The 21,511-nt window shown below is 37.7% G+C and overlaps 1 protein-coding gene across 6 annotated transcripts in view; it reads right to left on the minus strand.

The window, feature by feature from the left end:
• Window positions 1-21,511, minus strand: part of tube1 (tubulin, epsilon 1) — a 61,057-nt gene that overhangs the window by 24,537 nt on the left and 15,009 nt on the right. For 4 of the 6 annotated variants that reach the window (XM_084431799.1, XM_084431795.1, XM_084431798.1 and 1 more), the window contains exons 3-10: window positions 21,433-21,485; window positions 21,247-21,301; window positions 19,815-19,930; window positions 9,200-9,321; window positions 8,923-9,110; window positions 6,807-6,979; window positions 5,921-6,061; window positions 5,101-5,241 (exon numbers count right to left, since the gene is read on the minus strand). In XM_084431799.1, the coding sequence (XP_084287925.1) occupies window positions 5,101-5,241; window positions 5,921-6,061; window positions 6,807-6,979; window positions 8,923-9,110; window positions 9,200-9,321; window positions 19,815-19,915 (866 nt within the window). In that variant the 5' untranslated portion in view covers window positions 19,916-19,930; window positions 21,247-21,301; window positions 21,433-21,485. The remainder of the gene's footprint in view (window positions 1-5,100; window positions 5,242-5,920; window positions 6,062-6,806; window positions 6,980-8,922; window positions 9,111-9,199; window positions 9,322-19,814; window positions 19,931-21,246; window positions 21,302-21,432; window positions 21,486-21,511) is intronic. The other 2 variants (XM_084431797.1, XM_084431796.1) reach the window with 1 other exon arrangement.

The raw sequence follows: 21,511 nt of genomic DNA on the forward strand, positions 1-21,511 counted from the left end.
AAAGTACCAAAATTGACGCAATAGACGCTGTTCCAAATGCGTCGCGCGCTCCGAAACACACCGCAACAAGACAAGCAACGTATATTTTGGGCTTCGTGCGCACATCTAAACTATCAAATATGTCAAAATGGCTGTCTTGGAGATTCACTTAAACAGTTTATTCACTTAAATACAGTTTATGTCTTAAATGGGCGTTAATAGTTGGGAGAAAATATGATGCGTAATAATGATTAGATCTGCATTTGGTCTTAAAGAGGCAGCAGTCTAATAATCCTGCTGACGATTGCTCCATTAATGTGAATCAAACAACAAAAGGCAAAGAGAAAATCAGTCGCACCTCATGAATTAATAATTTTGGTTTTTATAACTTTAATCTATCTATGATAAACTATGCAGTGTTATTTTAAATATGACTTTATTAGATGTCTTTTTAGCCCATATTACTCCTGAACAGTAATATCAGTAGACATTACTGAAATTAAAGCACTGGGTATATAATTTGTATATTTGTTTAATTGTATACTGTTTTTGTTTGACCATGTGTTTGTACTTTGTTTTTGGTGCCATATGTCTTCTGAATATAAAACACAAAAGCCTGCACCCTTCTGCATAACATGCATGTTTTATTTGTTTTGTTAAAGCATTGCTTTTTCTTTTGCTATAGATATTTATTTTACATTTCAAAATATAAAGCAATATGAATTGTGTTCTAAATATTTTTTCCCCCTTTTATATATATATATATATATATATATACAGTACCAGTCAAAAGTTTGGAAACATTACTATTTTTTATGTTTTTGAAAGAAGTCTCTTATGCTCATCAAGCCTGCAGTTAAAAAATGATCCTTCAGAAATCATTCTAATATGATGATTTATGATCAATGTTGGAAACAGTTGTGCTGCTTAATATTTTTTTTATAACCTGAGATACTTTTTTCAGGATTATTTGATGAATAAAAAGTTAAAAAGAACTGTATTTATTTAGAATAGAAATCTTTTGTAACAATATACACTACCGTTCAAAAGTCTGGGAACAATAACTATTTTTTTTTTTTAAGAAATTAGTACTTTAATTCAACAAGGATGCGTTAAATTGATAAAAGGTGATGGTAACGATTTATATTGTTAGAAATGTTTTTATTTTGAATAAATGCTGTTTTTATGAATAAATGCTGTTAACGTTTTACTCATCAATTAAATCCTGAAAAAAGTATTCTAAAAAAATATATTAAACAGCACAACTGTTTCCATCATTGATAATAACTGAGTATCAAATCATCATATTAGAATGATTTCTGAAGGATCATAAGACTCCAAAGACTGGAGTACTTGCTGATGAAAATTCAGCTTTGCATCACAAAAATAAATTACATTTTAAAATATATTAAAAAAGAGAACCATTATTTTAAATTGTAATAATATTTCATAATATTACTGTTGTTTTTTTTAACTGCAGGCTTGATGAGCATAAGAGACTTCTTTCAAAAACATTAAAAATAGTAATGTTTCCAAACTTTTGACTGGTACTGTATATATAAAAATAAATAAAAAAAAACGATAAGAATACCGTTAAAGTAGCCTACCGGATTGATAAGGAATATCGGTAAGAGTAGTAATACCGTTAAACCTTAACGATACCCATCCCTATTGGCAGCAACGCATTTAAAAGTTATGGCCAATTTAACTGTGATTAAATTCAGTATACGTCTGCCATATGTTGCCACCCCTCAAAAATTCCTGTCCCCCTCTCGCCACCCCATAAATATTTTTCTAGATCCGCCCCTGTATGTATATATATATATATATATATATATATATATATATATATATATATATATATATATATTGCGTTGCATATATTTGACAATCGGAATATCAGATATTTCATGCCATAGCTAACAAATGTAAAAAAGGAAAAATTACATAAAAGCAGATCATCATTCATTTAGCGCTGTTGTGGCTGCGGTGTGTCACGTAACAAGCAATGACGCGTCACCATGGAAACCAAACAGACAGCGACTTAAGCGCATAGACTTGTTGCGCGTTAATGTTTTTTCCTTTTTTGGAAACTCACAGAGAAACATTTTTTTGGTAGCCGCTTGCACACCTGTTTAGTGTTTCCTTTGATTTGTCTGCTATTTAGTTTCTTTGCTCCTCTGGATTTGTGGATGTATCCTGACTGATTCCATTTACCGACCTTTATCGCCCGGCTTTCGACTACGCTCCCCTGTCTGCCATGTACAGAACCCGGTTTTGTTCATTAAATGTTCTGATCTGCCTTTGCTTTTTATGTTTTATTTTATTATACTTAAAATAAATTTGTATATTCGTTTATTTCGGTTTTTTCCACAAATGTATGACTTTTGGAAGTGCAAATTGATTGCCATATGCAGTTTTAATAAAGTTGAATTAACTGAAATAAATGTATTGTCAGAATGTCGTCTCTCAGTTGTTGAATTTCACGCAGACGTTGCCACAACGTAAATGTGTTTGCTCTGCCCGATCTCATGAAAGTGAGAATACCACGAATTGTAGGCTATTTGTAGTGCTTATGAAATGCAGTTTTCGCGTGCAAATGATACGCACTTTATGGCGTGTAATAGGCACGCACTCCGCACCCCTAATCCTAACCAAGGGGTTTACAGTGCGTAGCATATGCACGCAAAAAACATTTTTGGCGTATAAATGGTACGAGAAATAAAATTCGTGGTATAGATACGCACTTTCATGAGATCGTGTTTCATAATCTGCTACTGGCCCTCTGTCAAATTTTAAAACCCAGTGTGGCCCTTGAGCCAAAAAGTTTGCCCACCCCTGTGTTTTAGGGGTGGGCAAAAAATTATACATTGATTCTTATTTAAGCTACTGAAGTTTTTCAGTGAAGATCAGTGAGTGATTTTCTCTTTTGTTGTTTTAATTAAGGACTAAAGGCAGCATGTGTATTATTTGGTTGCTGCCACTTTAAGAGCTCACGCAGAACGGCATCTGTTTATATTCCAACTTTCTACTTTCACTTTAGACAGAACCGACTGTGTTTATGTTTGTTGTGTGTGTATTTGACAGTTTAAGCCCAACAAGATGTGAACAAGGTGCGAAACAAGACGAAACAAGACGCGAAAAGATAACTTGGCTCAGTACTCACGTGCTGCAAGCAGAGTCCAAGCGCTACGTGTGTAAGCGCTCAGAACAGCTCGCGAATGAAATGTTATGCAACATTATGTTATGCATTTATTCAAGCATGCAAATTACGCACATGACTGCGAATAACTGCAGTGTCACGTGAGCGTAACTCTACCGCTACGTTAACATGTGAATGTATTTCGTGTTGTACAGTATGTTGGGACGGAGGCGCCAGAACTGCATAGAATACACTGTAGCACAATAGTACGATATTTCTTCAAAAGCAGTACTTATGTTGAAACGAAACGCAAAGTGCACCAGGACCTCATCGCTTTCACATATCACAAAGAAATCGAACCACAAACGAACCGTACTCAGACCACCCCCTGAGGTGGTCTGAGTACGGTTCACTTTTTGGTCCCTTTAGGGGGGTCTGAGATCACTTGGTTTGTTCACATATACACGCTAAACCGCACTGAGAGCATTTGGAGGGTTCAAACGAACTAGGCGTGAAAACACCCTAAATATCAACAGTTTTCAACAATGATTTTCTGAAATCGCTTACTGCATCCTCAGCACACACCATATAGTAGCCAAGTCTTTCTGTTTACAGACGTGACGTAACCACGCAAAGACGAATGACGTCAAACTAACATTTTGTGTGAAATCGGACCCGATGGCTCAAATTATTAATAATTTGTATAAGCTTATCATTGCGAATCATGGTAAGGTAGGGAGACAGTTTTGAACACTGATTTCTACGGTGGACGAGAAGTGCAAAACAAACCACAATTCTGAAAACAAACCAACAAATTTATAAACACAATGGAAAGACTAAAAATAAATTAACAAGTTAGAAAACACAATAACAATTCCGAAAACAAAACAACAAATCAGAAAACACAACGACAAGTCAGACAAAACGGAAAAGGCAGGTATATGTGGCGAATGGAATACTGACCGCTGATTGGACGAGACATCTGTCAATCAAGACATGCAGAAAGTACAGCCGACTGCGGCAGGAGAAAGTCGATTTGCGTGTGCATGTGTAAATATTAGCTGTATCGTCTACAATAATATATATATTTTTAATTATGTGCAAGGCTGCGAGCTGACATTATCGAGTATGTCTCTCACTTTGCAAAAAACAAACAAACAAACACTATTAGAATGCAGTTATAATGCCCCTAAAATTCCAGATATAGGGGCAATGCCCCTGCATGAGCTTTTTGGAACATCAAAATGGTCAATGACAGCTCAACCGTACTTGCTTAATGCATGTACCTCAGTTGTTCTCGAGTGTCAAGCAAGCACGTTTCAGCTTCCGTTTACCATTTTTAATATTCATTGAACAAATGCCTAAATGCCTAGATTAGATCTGTTCATTATATAAAGTTATCATGTCTCTTCAAAAGACTTTGATAAAACCGCTCGATTCATCAGGATTACTGATGTCTTTGAAGGTTCAAAGTTTAAGGTGATTGGATGAAAAGAAAGCTCTCAGGACATATAAAAAAATTAAAATTAATTTGTGTTTCGTAGATGAACAAGTCTTGGATTCGGAACAACATGAGGATTTATTGATTTCATTGGTTTATTTCATTTTTGTGAGAACTAACCCTATAAAATGCACTAACGTGTTTCTTGCTAACTATTTATTTTCCCTTCATTTTGGTAACCCAAAGAATTAGATAACTTGGTTTACTTTGCTGACATCGAAGACTTTATTTTTATTATTTTATTCTCTCTGTCAAAAATAATAATGGATGTAATGCCAGGTGTAAACAGGTTTTATTGGAATGAGTTCACATGAGGACCATGTGCGAGCGCCGATGAAGAGGTTAGGATGCTGCCTTAGAAACCAGCTGCATGTGGACAGCGAGGCAGATTATTAGGTTTTGAAGTGAGAATACAAAAGATATGGATGGAAAAAAATAGACAGAAGGCTAAACAAATGGAATTATGGGACAAACAAACCGCTCAATATTCCGGCGCAGATCTGACATCTGAACGTTTCCACGCAGCATAAGAGCACAGGCTAGATACAGGTTGTGTTTGGGGTCGGCTCTGATCAGCTGATGATCCTTACTGAATGCATCTGAGAACATCTGATCCAGCCTACAGAAACACAGCACAGCATTCACTTTTTCACTTGATGATGACATAAGACACTAAAGCTTCAGTGGCAGGATTTTTCAACTTCAGTCCTGCAGAGTTCAGCTCTAAAGTTTTATTCCTGTTATTCCTGCTGTACAAAATGCCCGCGTAACCTTAACCTCCGCATAATAGCCGGAAGCAATTACCAAACCGGTTCCGCGTGTTTATCACACTCACGTACATATTTTGCAACAGCAAATAAAAATGATTAATTATGAAGGCTATATTGCTAATTGATAATATAAAATTTTCTTCAAAACTATCTACATTTTTAATGCCTGTAGAATTCAAATGTAATGTTTTTTAATGCCATTTAAGGCCTTAATTTTCACAAAATCCATTTAACGACTTTTAATGCTTTTTAATGCCCAGCGGAAACCCTGTGGTAGTGTTGTGAAAATAATGAATGCATAATAATCGTGATAATTGTGAAACCGTGATTATTCCTCAGACTATAATCATCGCACCCCTAGTCCATTCAAACGCATTGAGATGCGAAAGAGGAAACCCCACTCTCTGTATGTGCGGCTGGGCGCACAGATCATAGTGCGCGAGTACCGAATTGATGGTGAAAAAGGCAGGTGTAAGAGCAGATGAGGTGAAACTGGGTAAAAATGACTGCAAATGTATAATGACAAACCTGCGTGGTGGTACGTTGACATCTGCAAGTGTGTAGAGAGGAGTTAGACTGGGCACGAGGTAGTGTAAACGCGGGAACGGTACCAGGTTCATGGCTATCTCATTCAGATCCATGTTGAGAGAGCCCTCAAAACGTGCTGAACTGCAAGAGAAGAAATCGAATCGAATTAAACGGGTGATCAAATCTCTAGACAGAAAGATAAAAAAGAATTAGATAACAGATTACCAGTTCCATTACTTTCTATAAACTTTATTTTTATAACTACTTTTAAATTTACATAAAAATCAGCTTCTAGCTAGTAAAGTTGATTGATTGATGAAGATTGCAGGATTGCAATCAAAGTAAAGACGATTGCGGTGATGTACAGTAAGCACGCAAGTCTGTTTTATTGATGCACAAACCATGTATGTAAGAAAATCTGTAATGTTTTTGTTTCATGGGTGCTTTGGTGTGCACAAATATATAAATTACATAGACTTCTTATATAATTTGGTTATTTGGTCTCCTTTTGGAGTCTCCAAGTGGCCTTTTTGGGAAAACACCACAATTTACCTTGGTTTACTTTGCTGGATATAGCAAATAATGACAAAATAAATGTGTTAAACAAGATAAATGGTGTATGCTTAATTTCAAGATAAGTGTGTGATTAATCAAGATTAAAATATTGAATCTATAAAATCAGGCGTGAAATGCATCCAATTTCTATTAATCTCAATTATTGTGCACAAAATAATTACCGGTACTGTGATTCCTCTTCAAAAGTGTATTTTTGTGTGAAAAGCATTCCTCTTATTATGTACTTCTCTTTTAATTCCTAATGAAGGTTTCACTACACTTTCACTGCTGCATAAAACACAAGCATTTCCCCTTTTTTGGCACATGATACCTGGTCATATTAAGAAGTAGATTGGCCACAATGTTGTTCATGGCATCAAAAGGTTTTTCGACCTTAACCAACCCTCCTTGTCCAGAGATGATGGTACAGTCCTTCTTTATAGTACAGCTTGGTTTGCCAGTGTTGGACATGTGCTGTATCTTACCAACAATATCCACCAGAGACTAGAATAATAATAGAGAATAATCATTAAAATTGGTATGATCTGTTCACGCTCATGCCATTCAAAAACTGTATGAGTTCCCATGCGTTATTACACAAAAGGAAAAATTGTGAAGAACATCAATACAGCTCTTTTCCACACAGCAAAAGCTGCAGTAATCAGGGCTGTGCTTTTTTTTGTCCCAAACAGGACAATAAAGCACAATAATACTAGTACATGATGTGACTTGTAAGCTCTATTCCAAGTTTCCTGATGACACGATACAATAGCTTTGTGTGAGGAATAGACCGATATTTAAGTCATTATTCACTGAAAAACGTTCCATTCAGTGTCATTGGCACATCAACATATTCAAATTTAGTATTGCAAATGGTTGAGACATGTGGCCAGTAGGGGTGTAACAATATATCGTGTCGGTGTCACAATATATTGCAATACAACAATATGTACCGTGGATAGTGACAATATGTATTGTGTATTGTTCACCCAAAATGAAAATTATTGTGTGAAAATTTTTTTAGTTTACAGAGTTTTAGTATCAGTACTACATTTAAATAATATATAATGCTGAATATTATATAATAATGCAATGGGGGAACATGTGTGGGTCGTGATAATGCCAAGTGTCTTATGTTACCAGTAAATATTATTTTAAATACATCTAGTCAGTGACAAAGTGGAAACATTTTCGTCTAAAATAATTCTGTATTTTCAGCTTCAGAATCATGAATATTTGTATTCTGGTGTCACTATTGTCCTGTGCTTTGGGTTTCCAGCACCAAGTCCAAGCCTATTCATTTACACCCAATGTAATACTAAATTTAGCATTTTAGGGCGTTTTCACACCTGAAAGTCCGCACCAAGGTCCGAACCAAACTTCATGTTTTGATACATTTTATACATTCGGTAAGTTTTGGTTTGGTTTCACATTGCAATTATGCGAGCACACTAAAGAACTTTACATTACATACTTGCGTCCTGTCGTCATCATCTATGTGGGCTGCATCTTGACATTGATTGGTTTGTAAATGGACGTGCGTCTGACGTCAGAGTGTTGTCAATTCGGCGGGTTACTTTGACAAGAATGAATGAACAGACGCATATCGTTGCCACTACACTGTTATTATTACGGCATTACTACCTGCAGCACCAACTATACTCGAGGCTAGTTCAAATTCGCCAAATGAACGTCCTCGTTGTGCGAACATTTTATGGTCGCCGGCAGGAAAGCAGGAGAAGACTGCAAGCAATCCTGCGAGAACCACCGGAACTTCCTGTAAATGGTCCGGAAGTCTGAACCATGCAGACACTGCTTTCACACTAGAAACGAACCAAACCTTTGTTCAGTTTGATCCGGACCGAGACTACCTCTTTTTGTCTGACCAAATTTCGTCTGATTGGTCCGGACCGTGGTCCGGGGGAGGTTTCACACCTATAATTATGATTCGTATCAAACTGAAAAGTCAGAAAATCCAGACCAAACAAGGTAGGTGTGAAAGGGCCCTTAATCAACAGAACATTTTGTGTTAACCTTAAACCATATGTCTTGGAGTATCGCAATAATATCGCATCGTGAGTTCAGTATCGTGATACGTATCGAATTGTGACATGAGGGTATCGTTACACCCCTAGTGGCTAGTGTTGTTTAACATCATTGTTGTCAAATGTTGAGAGCTGGAAGAGGGAAGGACGTAATTACAAATTATAATGAGGTTTAGATAGAAACTTCTGAGGTTCTTTATGGTGTTTATTTATTTTTTATTTTTTTTGGAGCTTGCAAACATCTGTGCCCATTTCATTGTATTTAAAAGTGCAGTGTGAACATTCTGCCTAACATCTGCTCCACAAAAAAAAAAAAAAAAAAAAAAGGGAAAAACATGGGAGTAGGTAACGGATGACAGAATTTTAAGTTCTAATACCCTTTATATTTTTACGAAGTCATACCTGGTTGTCGACCGGCAAGACACAGTCTGCATGTTCTGTGAGCTCTTTCATGGCTAGGACGCTGTTGTAGGGAGAGGTGATGACATCATCCTCTGTTGTCGGGTAAACCGAGGTCACTATCCGGCACACCTCTGGGAACTCCTCTTCTAGAAGCTTCAACACAAATGTGCCTAACCCTGAACCAGTGCCTAAACACACAAAAGTACGCTTATATCACCCCATGTTTCTCAACCACCAAATCTGAATACTGGTTACATGACATGCATCAGAAGCTCACCTCCTCCCATGGAATGAATGAGGAAGAAGCACTGAAGACAGTCACAGTGTTCTGCAGCCTTACGGACCTGATCCACAATCTGCTCTCTGTAGGTCAAGCCGTATGTGTGGTGCCCGACTGCCCTAAGGGTCATAGACCAATCACACGGTCAATCACTGATCCAACAGTCAAAACAACAATGCATAACTAAATACTAATATTATTGCAATACTCCAAGAAATATAGTAAAAGGTTAACAAAAAAAATTAACTGTTGATTAAAATGCTAAATTTTACACTGGGGGTGTAAATGAATAGGTTTGGACTTGGTGCTGGAAACCCAAAGCACAGGACAACTGAGACACCAGAATAAAAATATTCATGATTCTAAAGCTGAAAATACAGAATTATTTTAGACAAATATGCTTGCACTGTCTAGTTTTCACTGACTAGATATATTTAAAATAATGTTGGACACTTTTTACTGGTAACATAAGGCATTTGGCATTATCAGCACCCACAAATATTCCCCCATTGCATTATTATACATTATATTCAACTTCATATATAGTAGTTTAATGTAGTACTGACACGATAACTCTGCAAACTTGAATTTTTTCACGCAAAGTAATTTTCATTTTGGGTGAAATATCCATGATACAGACTGTCACCATCCACAATAAATATTGTTGCATTTTTGTATTGTGATATATTGTGACACGATATATTGTTACACCCCTACTAAGAACACTTCAAGCTACGGAAAAGAACAGGTTAAATAAAATCAGCACTCTTGTAATACTGCTTGTCCAATCCAGTTAGAGGAACTGAACTAACGCTTGTATGCAGTGCATTCAGAAAAGATTCAGAGCCCTTTGTTTTTTCCCCCACATTTGTGATGTTCCAGCTTCATCATAAAATGCTTTAATTTTTCACATCAATCTACACTCTAAATATCCCTTAATGACAAAGAAAAAATCAGAATTTTCATCAGCCATTACTCCAGTCTTCAGTGTCACATGGTGCTTCAAAAAACATTCTAATATGCTGATTTGGTGCTCAAGTAACATTGATGAATAGTCAAGTCAAGTCAAGTTTATTTATATAGCGCTTTTCACAATACAGATTGTATCAAAGCAGCTTCACAGTATTAAATTAAAATAATACATCAATGTTTGTTTCTAGTGGAAAACGTCCACGTTTGGTAATGCTGATCAATAGTATTGTTGATTGATTAATTAAATTAAATATCCCCAAATATCCCCAACTGAGCAAGCCAAAGGCAACAGTGGCAAGGAACCGAAAAACTCCATCAGGTGACCTAATGGAGAAAAAAAAAAAACCTTGGGAGAACCCAGGCTCAGTCGGGGGCCAGTTCTCCTCTGGCGTTTATGAACTAGAGGTCAGATTTAACTGTAAGATTAAAAGTATTATATGAATGCCTGGCTGAAGAGATGCGTCTTTAATCTAGTTTTAAACTGGGAGAGCGAGTCTGAGCAACGAACAGTATCAGGAAGACTATTCCAGAGTTTGAGCCAAATGTGAAAATGCTCTCCCTCCTTTGGTGGATCTGGATATCCTAGGTATGACCAAAAGCCTCGAATTTAGGGATCTTAAAGAGCGCGATGGATTATAGGGCGATAGAAGATCCGTTAAATAGACTGGAGCTAAGCCATTTTATAAGCCTTTATAAGTCAGTAGCAATACCTTGTAATTAATACGGGACTTTATAGGTAACCAATGTAGTGATGATAAAATTGGTGTTATATGATCATATTTTCTTGATCTAGTAAGAACTCTAGCGGAGGCATTTTGGACTAACTGTAGCTTGTTTATTGAGGATGTAGGACAACCGGCTAATAAAGCATTACAGTAATCTAGTCTCGAGGTCATGAATGCATGAACTAATTTTTCTGCATCAGAAACTGATAGCATGTTACGTAGGTTAGCAATGTTTCTAAGGTGGAAAAAGGCTGTTCTTATAACATATGAAATATGATTTTCAAAAGACAGGTTGCAGTCTAGTATAACACCCAGGTCTTTTACTGTAGAGGATAAAGTAACAGGACATCCTACTATGTTAAAGTTGTAGAGTGAGAGGTTTTGTGGGCGGTTTGTTGAACCGATGATTAGTACCTCTGTCTTGTCTGGATTTAATAAAAGAAAATTGCGCGTCATCCAATCTTTTATATCATTAACACACTGTCAATTTGGATAATTTAGCGTTTTCATCTGGCCGTGATGAAATATAGATTTGAGTGTCATCAGCATAACAATGGAAACTAATTCCATGTTTCCTTATAATATTTCCAAGTGGCAGCATATATATTGAGAATAACAGAGGGCCTAACACAGATCCCTGCGGCACTCCATAGTTTACTGGAGTTATGATCGATTTTTCTTCATTTAAATAGACAAAATGGTAGCGGTCAGATAAGTATGATCTGAACCAGCTTAAAGGGACACTCCACCCATTTGCATTAAGCTTTGCATTGTTAGAAACCCAGTCATACTATTGAATGGTCGTGCAACACTCTCTCATTTTCCCCTGAGACGGGAGAAATCCGTTATTTACCTTTTACACTTCCTCCTACAATGACGCAAAAATCGTCATTTTGCGTCATTGTAGGAGGAAGTGTAAGAGGGGGGGATTTCTGTTGAGACTACAAGCACTAGTTCCTCATCTTTCCCAGGGGGCGGGACCCGCTCACGCTACAGACCTATTACAGATCAGTGGGTGGGCCGCATTATAGCGAAGAGCAGCCGAGGCAGAAGACCTGCCTGCCGCGGACGAGGAGCCCGGACTGGCTCGAGTTAGGGCGGACTGGTGGCGCCGGTGATCTCACTATGCAACTCATAGACTGTAAGATGCAACTACGAGCACAGAGATAGAGTCTGTCTGCGGCAAAGAATTTCAACGATGACAATTTCTCCTGGACGAAATCTCTGAATCAGACGAGGACACGGACGTTTGTGTTGAGAACTATCCTAGTTTCGCACCGCATATGTTCTGACTGAACATCCAGGTACCATGCAATAATTCACCTTTTCGAAAGAAATACAAACGAGGAGTAATGCACTAATAAGTTCGCCAACTAACTAGACATTTTGTGTGAATGTGAAATGAATTTCAAGCTCTGGTGGTAGCTAGCCTTGTAGACGGAAGAGTGATTTCTCTTATAGGCAGATATGCGCTTTCTGGAGTAGTGGGAGTGGCTTGCGGAGCTGTGCAATGTGGTGCATTGTGGGAGTTGTTGTCTTTCATACAAATGCGTCCTGAAGTAATTTTTTGTCTTTCCTCGGTCACGAAGGCACCAAATTCAAAATTTATTTTACATTTCGACTACATATATGACCCACTTTAAATAAAAAACAATGTTCAAATGGGTGGAATGCCCCTTTAATGCTTGTCCTTGAACACCAGTATAATTTTGTAGTCGATCTAAGAGTATTGTGTGATCTATAGTATCGAACGCAGCACAAAGATCAAGTAAAACTAGTATTGAGATACCAGTGTTGTAGTCGAGTCACCAACTGTCGAGTCCGAGTCGAGTCTCGAGTCCACGTGTTCGAGTCCGAGTCCAAGTCCGAGTCACCAAAGAAGAGACCGAGTCGAGTCCGAGTCCGAGTCGAGTCTCGAGTCCCCAGTGTTCGAGTCCGAGTCGAGTCATCAAGGTTGAGTCTTTGTTATATTTCAAGACTGCCTACATTTCTCTACTCTGGCACCTTTAAAGAGCTGATATAATTATAAAAGAGGGTCTACATTAAACAAAAATGACACCACTGTGTTGACAATTATAAATAATAAATAAATAAATACAATATAAATAAATATAAATAAAAACTTTTGATTTCAATAATGTAGGCTATTAGTAGGCTAAATGTTAAAATTAACAATGCTGTAGAAGTGCAGTTTATTAATAGTAGCCTAAATGTTAACTAATGTAGTTAACTAGAGTTTAATAAATGGAACATTATTGTAAAGTGTTACCGATTTGTTATACACCGATTCAGACGTCTCGTGAGTTCGTTGTTGGACAGATGGACAGTTGTTTTAACCATTCATTAAAGTGAATCGTTCAAAGGAGTCATTAGTTCGCGAATCGGACGTGTCATTAATGGACGTGTAGCCTACGGCACGCATTGTGTGATTATCTCGGCAGTTTAGGACAGGACAAGATTTGTGTCAACACAGAAAACATTTCATCACTAGATAGGTCTTTTCGTTTATTGAAATTGTGGCTAATGTCAGCTGAATGTGCGGAACGCTTTTCAGAGAAGATAAGGCAAACGTTTTTTTTTAAAATTGTTTCAGCACAATTCACACCTAGCGGTAATTCAGGAGAAAAAATCTCTGAATGATCTACGTGAAACTTCGGTCTTCCGACCTTTTACTATCGTGTCAATTGATTTTGATTAATATTAGAGGAGGTAGCTTGTGTTGTTTGAAGACGGTGAGAGCGCGCGCGCGCGCGCGCGGCTGGTTCTCTCTGCTCGTTCTTATATGCAGGAAAAAAAGAGATCCCGTCCGGTCTTGGAGCCCAAAACAGGAAAAGTGTAACATCTTATATCAAATTTTAAAACCTATTTAGTCAGAAACTTCATCCAGCGTCATTCATTTGATGAATGCTCAAGTCCGATTTTATATCCTCGAGTCCGAGTCCAAGTACGATTCATCAGTCCGCGAGTCCAAGTCAAGTCACGAGTCCTGAGAATAGAGTCTCGAGTCGGACTCGAGTCCAGAGAACAGGGACTCGAGTCGGACTCGAGTCCGAGTCCAGGACTCGAGTACTCCATCACTGTGAGATACAGCCTTGGTCAGAAGCTAAAAGTAAATCATTTGTGATTTTAACGAGCGCAGTTTCAGTGCTATGATGCGGTCTGAATCCAGACTGAAACTTTTCATAGATGTCATTTTCTTGCAAGAAAGAGCCCAGTTGGGCGGACACAGCTTTTTCTAGTATTTTAGACATAAAAGGAAGATTTGAAATGGGTCTATAATTTGCTAGATTATGTGGGTCTAATTGTGGTTTCTTAATGAGAGGTTTTATAACTGCCAGTTTAAATGTTCTTGGAACATGACCTAAAGATAAAGATGAGTTAATAATATTGAGGAGAGGCTCTTCCACTATAGGTAACACTTCTTTCAGTAGTTTAGTGGGTATAGGATCTAATAAACATGTTGTTGTTTTAAATGAAGTGATAAGTTTATTTAACTCTTTTTGTTCTATAGTTGTAAAGCACTGTAATTGTTCTTGCGGGGTGATAATTGAGGCTGAATTATAAGGCGCGATTGAGGATTGAACGTTTACAATTGTGGTTCTGATGTTTTCTATTTTCTCAGTGAAGAACTTCATGAAATCATTACTACTAAACTGTAACGGAATATTTTGTTCAGGTGACATCTGTTTATTTGTTAGTCTAGCCACGGTGTTAAATAAAAACCTAGGATTGGTTTGGTTGTTTTCTATTAGTTTGCGGAGGTGCTCAGCCCTGGCCGCTTTTAGGGCCTTTTTATAACGTGACATACTGTCTTTTCATGCGATTCTAAAGACCTCTAAATTAGTTTGTTTCCATTTACGCTTCAAATTACGGGTTTCTCTCTTTAGAACATGCGTAGTATTGTTGTACCATGGTGCTTTACTTTTTTCTCTGACCTTTTTTAATCTAATAGGTGCAACAATATCCAATGTTCCAGAGAGAATGGTGCTCATAGTGCTAGTTAATTCCTCTAGTTCATCTGTTTGTTTGGGTTCACTGATCTGGTAATAGAAAGTTCAAAAGAACAGCATTTATTTAAAATAGAATTTACTGTCACGTTTGATTAGTTCAATGGTTACTTGCTAAATACAAGTATTAATTTATTTTTAAAAAAACTTCTAAACAGAAGTATAAGTATTTTGGATGATTTTTATTTTTTATTTTTCTCTGGGTATCTGGTATAACAAGGTATCTGGTAGAAAAACATGTCACTTACATTTCAGAACAGCTTTTGTATCAATAACACACCTGTATAATGATTTTTGTGAACTGAAATGCTTTAACACTATAAATGTGAGGCAACATGACAAGGTCTGACACGGTTTGACTCATCTTTGGCCTTAGGTTATGACTGGTGTCATTTCAATCAAAATCAAAATTTTCTAAATACCTGTCTAAGAAGATGACGAGCAATCAACCTTGAACACTGGTACATGAAGAACCACTTAAACAGTCAAATCCCATAAAGTGTGACTGTTCAGTAACATGCCTGGAGGCTGTCAGGAGCTATTACAGAACATGGGTGTCAACACATGAAGAAAAGTAACATAGGCCCAGTTTAAACCTGGTTATAAAATCCATCTCCGGTGATCTGTGACAAGCAGATTGAAGGTCAACCTGCAAGGTTTTGTTTCGCAATGAAGAGTGTGTTTTCATAACCAGCAAATACATAATAAAGAGGAAGAAGGACAAACCGAGTAATTTAGGATGCTTGGTTTCAATAAAAGCTTTTTTTTTTTTAATCACACAAGAACAAAAAATATCTTTAACAAGAAAACAAGTAGGGTTGCAAAGGGGTGGAAAATTAATACAAGTCAAATGGTTTTTGACTTGGATTTATTTTTGAGTAGAACTTTTTTTTAAATGAAAACATATTCTCTCAAGCTTCTGGTTTCTGCATTTTTCCTCTCAATCCATTCAGGTCTCAATGGCTTCTTCCTGGACCTCATCAACATCCTCCATCTCCACCTCTGCCTCTGTGTCAGGCTCAAACAGGCTTAGGTTTGCCCTGGATGGCCACCAGTTTCTAAATCCTTGCCTGTTGCGAATAGGAATGAACAGAAATTTCGACAGCCAGATATTATCGGCCGAAAATGGCATTTTTTATTTTCGGTCAAAAGAAAAACGGCTGAAAATATGAGCCGAAAATATATGCTGCCCCGGCAGTCCCTCAGTGATCAGCGCTCAGGTTTCACTCTCGCTCTAGCCGTTATCGCTGCCGTTATCTATCAATATTCTGCTCACGGCCCATGCGAACGCTCCACTCGTGCTCATCAGAAAAGCAAAGTCCATTCAAATAATGTGCCGACATGAAACTTCTATGTAGTAGTAGACTTCTGTTTGCAATAGCCCTACTGTGCTGTAACATGGTGCGGTATAACCGTGCTGGGCCACGCTGGTAAAATGACGCTAAATTTGTTTAAATTAAGTTAACATAACTTAATTATTTCAATTATGCAATAAGTTTATGACTTAATTTTAAGGCAACGGGTTTTCTCCGTTTTTTTAAGTTAAGACCACTTTTTACAGTGTAGATGCGTATATGGGGGGGGGCAAAAATTAACTCACATATAAATTCTATCTTCTAATGATTGGAATCGATTCATAAATGTAAAAAATTGATATTCTAATCATCTGTTAATAACGTGATGTTGACGGAACAAAGAACAGTGCAGCACCAGACAGTTTAGAGAGCACACATGCTTGCAACGGGGGACAAATGACACTTACTTCACAACAACAGGTCCTATATCAATGTATTTATTAATATAAATGAAATTATCCATAAATAAAGTATAATTACTGGCACACGTCAAGTTGTTTTGTACTTTTTACACACAAGAAACACGTTGAAAGTGGACGCGCAAACAGTTTCCACGGTAACAAACAATACCTGCTTGTAAAATCCTGTATCAGGCTAAATCACAAAATATTGAGAACGCAACAGTGTGTATTATATTTTTCTAACTTCAAAAGATCAGCAACTGATCGGAACCAGCTGATAATCACACATTTCAAATGATACAAAAGAATCATGAGCACGTGTTCACGCCGCAAAAGGCGAATATGAAAGACTGAGCAGCGGCGGTATAAAAAAAAATACAAAACAATAACATGAGATAAAAAAATAATAACTCAACAAAACTTTAATTAAAGTTTGGGGGCACATGTTTTCTTATATATAAGGCTTTAAGGCAAATAAATTGCAATGAAATTCGAAAACAAGTTTCGATTTGAAACCTGATTAAAAAATTGAGAATCGATTTTGAATCGAATCGTGAGATTACAAAAGATTGCCACCCCTAACATATATGTGCTGGCACGACTGCCATATCCCATCCCCTTCCCAAAGGCCTGGCTTGGTACGGGATTTTACCAGACTGCCGAGAACTTTGTCTTCATAAGATCCAGGTGGTGAGACATGGCAGTAATAAAAGTATAAGCTCTGTTGATCTCTTCACCAGAGAGAATGCTTTTCTCATACTTTGGGTCCACCATGTAAGCTGCTTCGTAAACTGGCTTCATGCGGTATTCTTGGTGCTGCAATTTCCCGTTAATTTCCATTAATCCCATGGAAAGTTTCCAACTTTGCAAATTCCAGGAAGTATGTGTGGTTTAGTGTTCCCACAGCATTAGCTACTGATGTAGCATCAAATGAACCTATGAAAGGGAACGTCCCGGTTACATATGTAACCCTGGTTCCATGAGTAGGGAACGAGACACTGGTTAGCTCTGCCATACTCCATTACTGCTACAAATACTTCTTAGAAAAATCTGAGGTGCATGTCCAGCACTTCCACCTTCAGCCAATGAATTGGTGTGATTCTAAACGGAAAATCATCACACCTTGGGCCGGTTGCATAAACACAGCCATTGCGTTAAGTACAGTGTCATAAATTCTAGTATGACCCACTAGCAGTTACTAGTAACTGGTAACCACTAGTAACACTAGCATACACTACAGTTCGGTCTCAAATTAGGCTAATCTATGTTTTTATGTAACATTTAAAAAAGCTATGAATAGTCTTAAAGAAAAAAAAGTATGTCTAACTTGTAAGACTAGTCTTAGAGGTTTATGCAACCGGCCCCTGGAGGGTGATACATAGCGCCAGCTACTGACCCAGTGTCTCGTTCCCTACTCAGGAAACCAGGATTACATAAATAACTCCATCACTTGTTTTTCTGTCTTACATTTCTTTTTTGACTGTGAAATAATGGCCTGGGCTAGTGATGCCACCTTGTGCAAGCTGGTTGGAGAAATCAGGCTGTGCATGTAAAGTGTACATACCCTAGCATACCCTGGCATAAGCGCAAAAAACAAAGTATTACTTTGGGCTTTAGCCATTGGATTGGAGAGGAGGTAATGCCATACAGAATCAAGAGCAATGTGTGTATGCCATAGTACATGTTACAGCATGTAGGGATGTCCCGATCCGATCCACGGCATCGTTATCGTGCCGATACTGGCCCAAAACGCTAGATCGGATATGGGAGGGGAGAAAAAAAATTATCCGATATCTATTAGGGATGTAACGGTACATGTATTCGTACTGAACGTACGTTCGGTGCATGGATTTACACGGAGAATACACGGTATAAAAATAAATAAAACTCGCGTGCACATTAATTAATGTAATACGGAACTAACGTTACTGTTAGATACGCGCATAGACATATGCGGGAACGCGCGTCTATATCGCTTCAAACGCTCGCTTTAGCATTATATGCGTGCGGCGCGTCCTATTCGCTTTGGACGCGCGAATGCATTCAAACTGTTCAAGCATCGAACTAGACGCGAATTTGACGCTCTATTCGCGTTTGGTGTGAACGCAGCAAAATGAACAGGCTGCGATGTCAAGATTGCAATGCTGGAATGTATGTGTGTGTCAGAGAGAGAGAGGCACGGGCGCGATCGAACAGTGGAAACATAAAAACATACTCCGTCATTTTCATACAGGAAATCATTAAAACTGCAAAAAGTGTTTAGCTTATATTTGTGTAAAACACAACATTGTGCTTTGGTCAAACTGTAAACTCTTGTCAAACTGTAACTGTCACCCAACCAAAATCTCACACACACACACACACACACACACGCACACACACACACGCTGTTTAAAAGCAAAAATGATCTCATCTTTTGGACATTCATCATATTGCATTGGTTTTCATTTCTTGTCCTAAAACAGAGCACTAATCTGTTTATGTTCTACATTGAATAAAAAAGAAAATCAAAATGTGTTTTTAAAAGTAGTATTATTTTATACAGAAATAAATTATTTATAATTCAGATGAGAATAAAGTTAATCAAAATTTTAAGGAAACAAATATATTGATCTGAAATATAGCAAATTAATTTTAAATTCATTCAGATACAATTACCAAACATATCTCAAGGTCTTTTGAATAAAGGGTGGCAGTCTTTCATTATCAACTGTTGTTGTGGACTATATACTGGAGAAGTATTTGTTCTCCATTTGAGTGAGATGTTTTTATGTGGCTAATTGAGCAAAGAGCTTCCATATATTTTATTATTAGTAGTATTAGTTCAAGAATAAAATAAAATCGGCAAATAGCCAAAGCTGCGGCATCGGTATCGGTATCGGAAGTGAAAAAGTGGTATCGGGACATCCCTAGTAGCATGTGTCTGAATTGCAGAGGCCTTGGGACGGAAAGTAAGCGGTCATTGACGAGCAGACAATAATTTCCAGCAGGTTTTGACAGGTTTTTGCTCTTAATTTACTTATAGCAGAATCTGTTGACACATTACTCTCTTTGCAGAGTATATAACACCATACTACCCAGCCCTAGTTAGCACTGTGTCCGTTTTAGCATGTAGACAGTGTGACAGAGTCCCTGCTGAGACAGACACTTACCAGTTGTTCCCTGAACCAGAGACATCACTTATGAGTTGTGTGCTGTTGAAGAGAGAACGCAACGGTCCTTGCAAAATCTCTCCTAGGACTCCCTCCTCCATGTCCACTAATACGGCCTGCAGACAGACAGACACACACACACACACACACACACACACATTTGTTTTTCTATTATGTTGGGTACTTTCCATTGACTCCTGTTGTTTTTATTAGGAATGGTCATTTTGTCTACACGAGAACTGAATAATATATGAATCAACTGCGTACTTGAGAGGAAAATTTGCAAAAAAAAATGTTTTAAATTGTTGGTCCATGTACACGTGTAAAGGATTAGTTCACTTCAGAATAAAAATGTCCTGATAATTTACTCAACCCCATGTCATGCAAGATGTTCATGTCTTTCTTTCTTCAGTCGAAAAGAAATTAAGGTTTTTGAAGAAAACATTCTAGGATTTTTCTCATTTTAGTGGACTTCAATGGGAACCAATGGGTTTAAGGTCCAAATTTCAGTTTCAGTGCAGCTTCAAAGTCTCTACACGATCCCAGCCGAGGAATAAGGGTCTTATCTAACCAAACCATCGGCCATTTTCTAAAAAAAACAAACATTTATATACTTTTTAACCACAAATGCTCATCTTGCACTTGCTGTGATGCGCCACACATTACGTAATCACATTGAAAGGTCAAGCGTGACGTAGGCGGAAGTACAGACCTAATGTTTACAAAGCGAATGTGCAAAGACTAAGTCAAACACCATTTACAAAATAAATAAATAAATAAATAAATAAAAGGTAAACCAATGATGTCAGATGATTTTGAAGTTGGAGGAGAAAATGAGATGGAGTTTTTCGCCCAAAATTTCCCGTCAATGTCACACGTGACCTTTCCAAAAATGATTACGTAATGCGTGAAGTTGTGGACGTGCAAGACGAGCATTTGTGGGTAAAAACAATTTGTGTTTTTTTTTTTTTTTTTTATATAGAAAATGACAGATTGTTTGGCTAGATAAGACCCTTATTCTTTGGCTGGGATTGTGTAGAGCCTTTGAAGCTGCATTGAATTTGGACCTTCAATCCATTGATAACCGTTGAAGTCCAATATATGGAGAAAAATCCTAGAATGTTTTCCTCAAAAACCTTAATTTATTTTCGACTGAAGAAAGAAATACATGAATATCTTGAATGGGGGTGAGTAAATTATCAGGAAATTTTAATTCTGAAGTGAACTAATCCTTTAAGACTGACATCTTTGGCTGCTGTATAACTAGTCTTGCTCTTTTAATGTCTTTCTCCATAAGCGTAACATTCTGTAGGCACTATAAGCCAAACCGCACAGATCTGAAGCTCACACAAACATTCACAACATAGCAGTCAGATACTACAGTCCTGTCTCCATGCTCCAATTCCAAAACATCACCTAACATGGTGCTCACCCTGGCCTTTAGAGCAGTGATTCTGCCCCCTGTAGCGTCTGCTCCATCCGCTCTCCTACAGAAACACCACACACAAACACGAGATCCCACAATAACTAAAGAGGATCAGCAGAGAGGATGACATGTGGACAAACAGAGGATCGTGAACAGAGTAGAAGAGAGAGCAAGAGAAGAGAGAGAGCCTACCTTTGATCAACATTTCTAAAGAAGCTGCTCAGTGCCTCATCATAAACTCCTGTCTGCAGAGACAAAATCAAGACTCAGT

The sequence above is a fragment of the Rutilus rutilus genome (assembly GCF_951802725.1).
Source record: "Rutilus rutilus genome assembly, chromosome: 15".
Taxonomy (NCBI): domain Eukaryota; kingdom Metazoa; phylum Chordata; class Actinopteri; order Cypriniformes; family Leuciscidae; genus Rutilus; species Rutilus rutilus.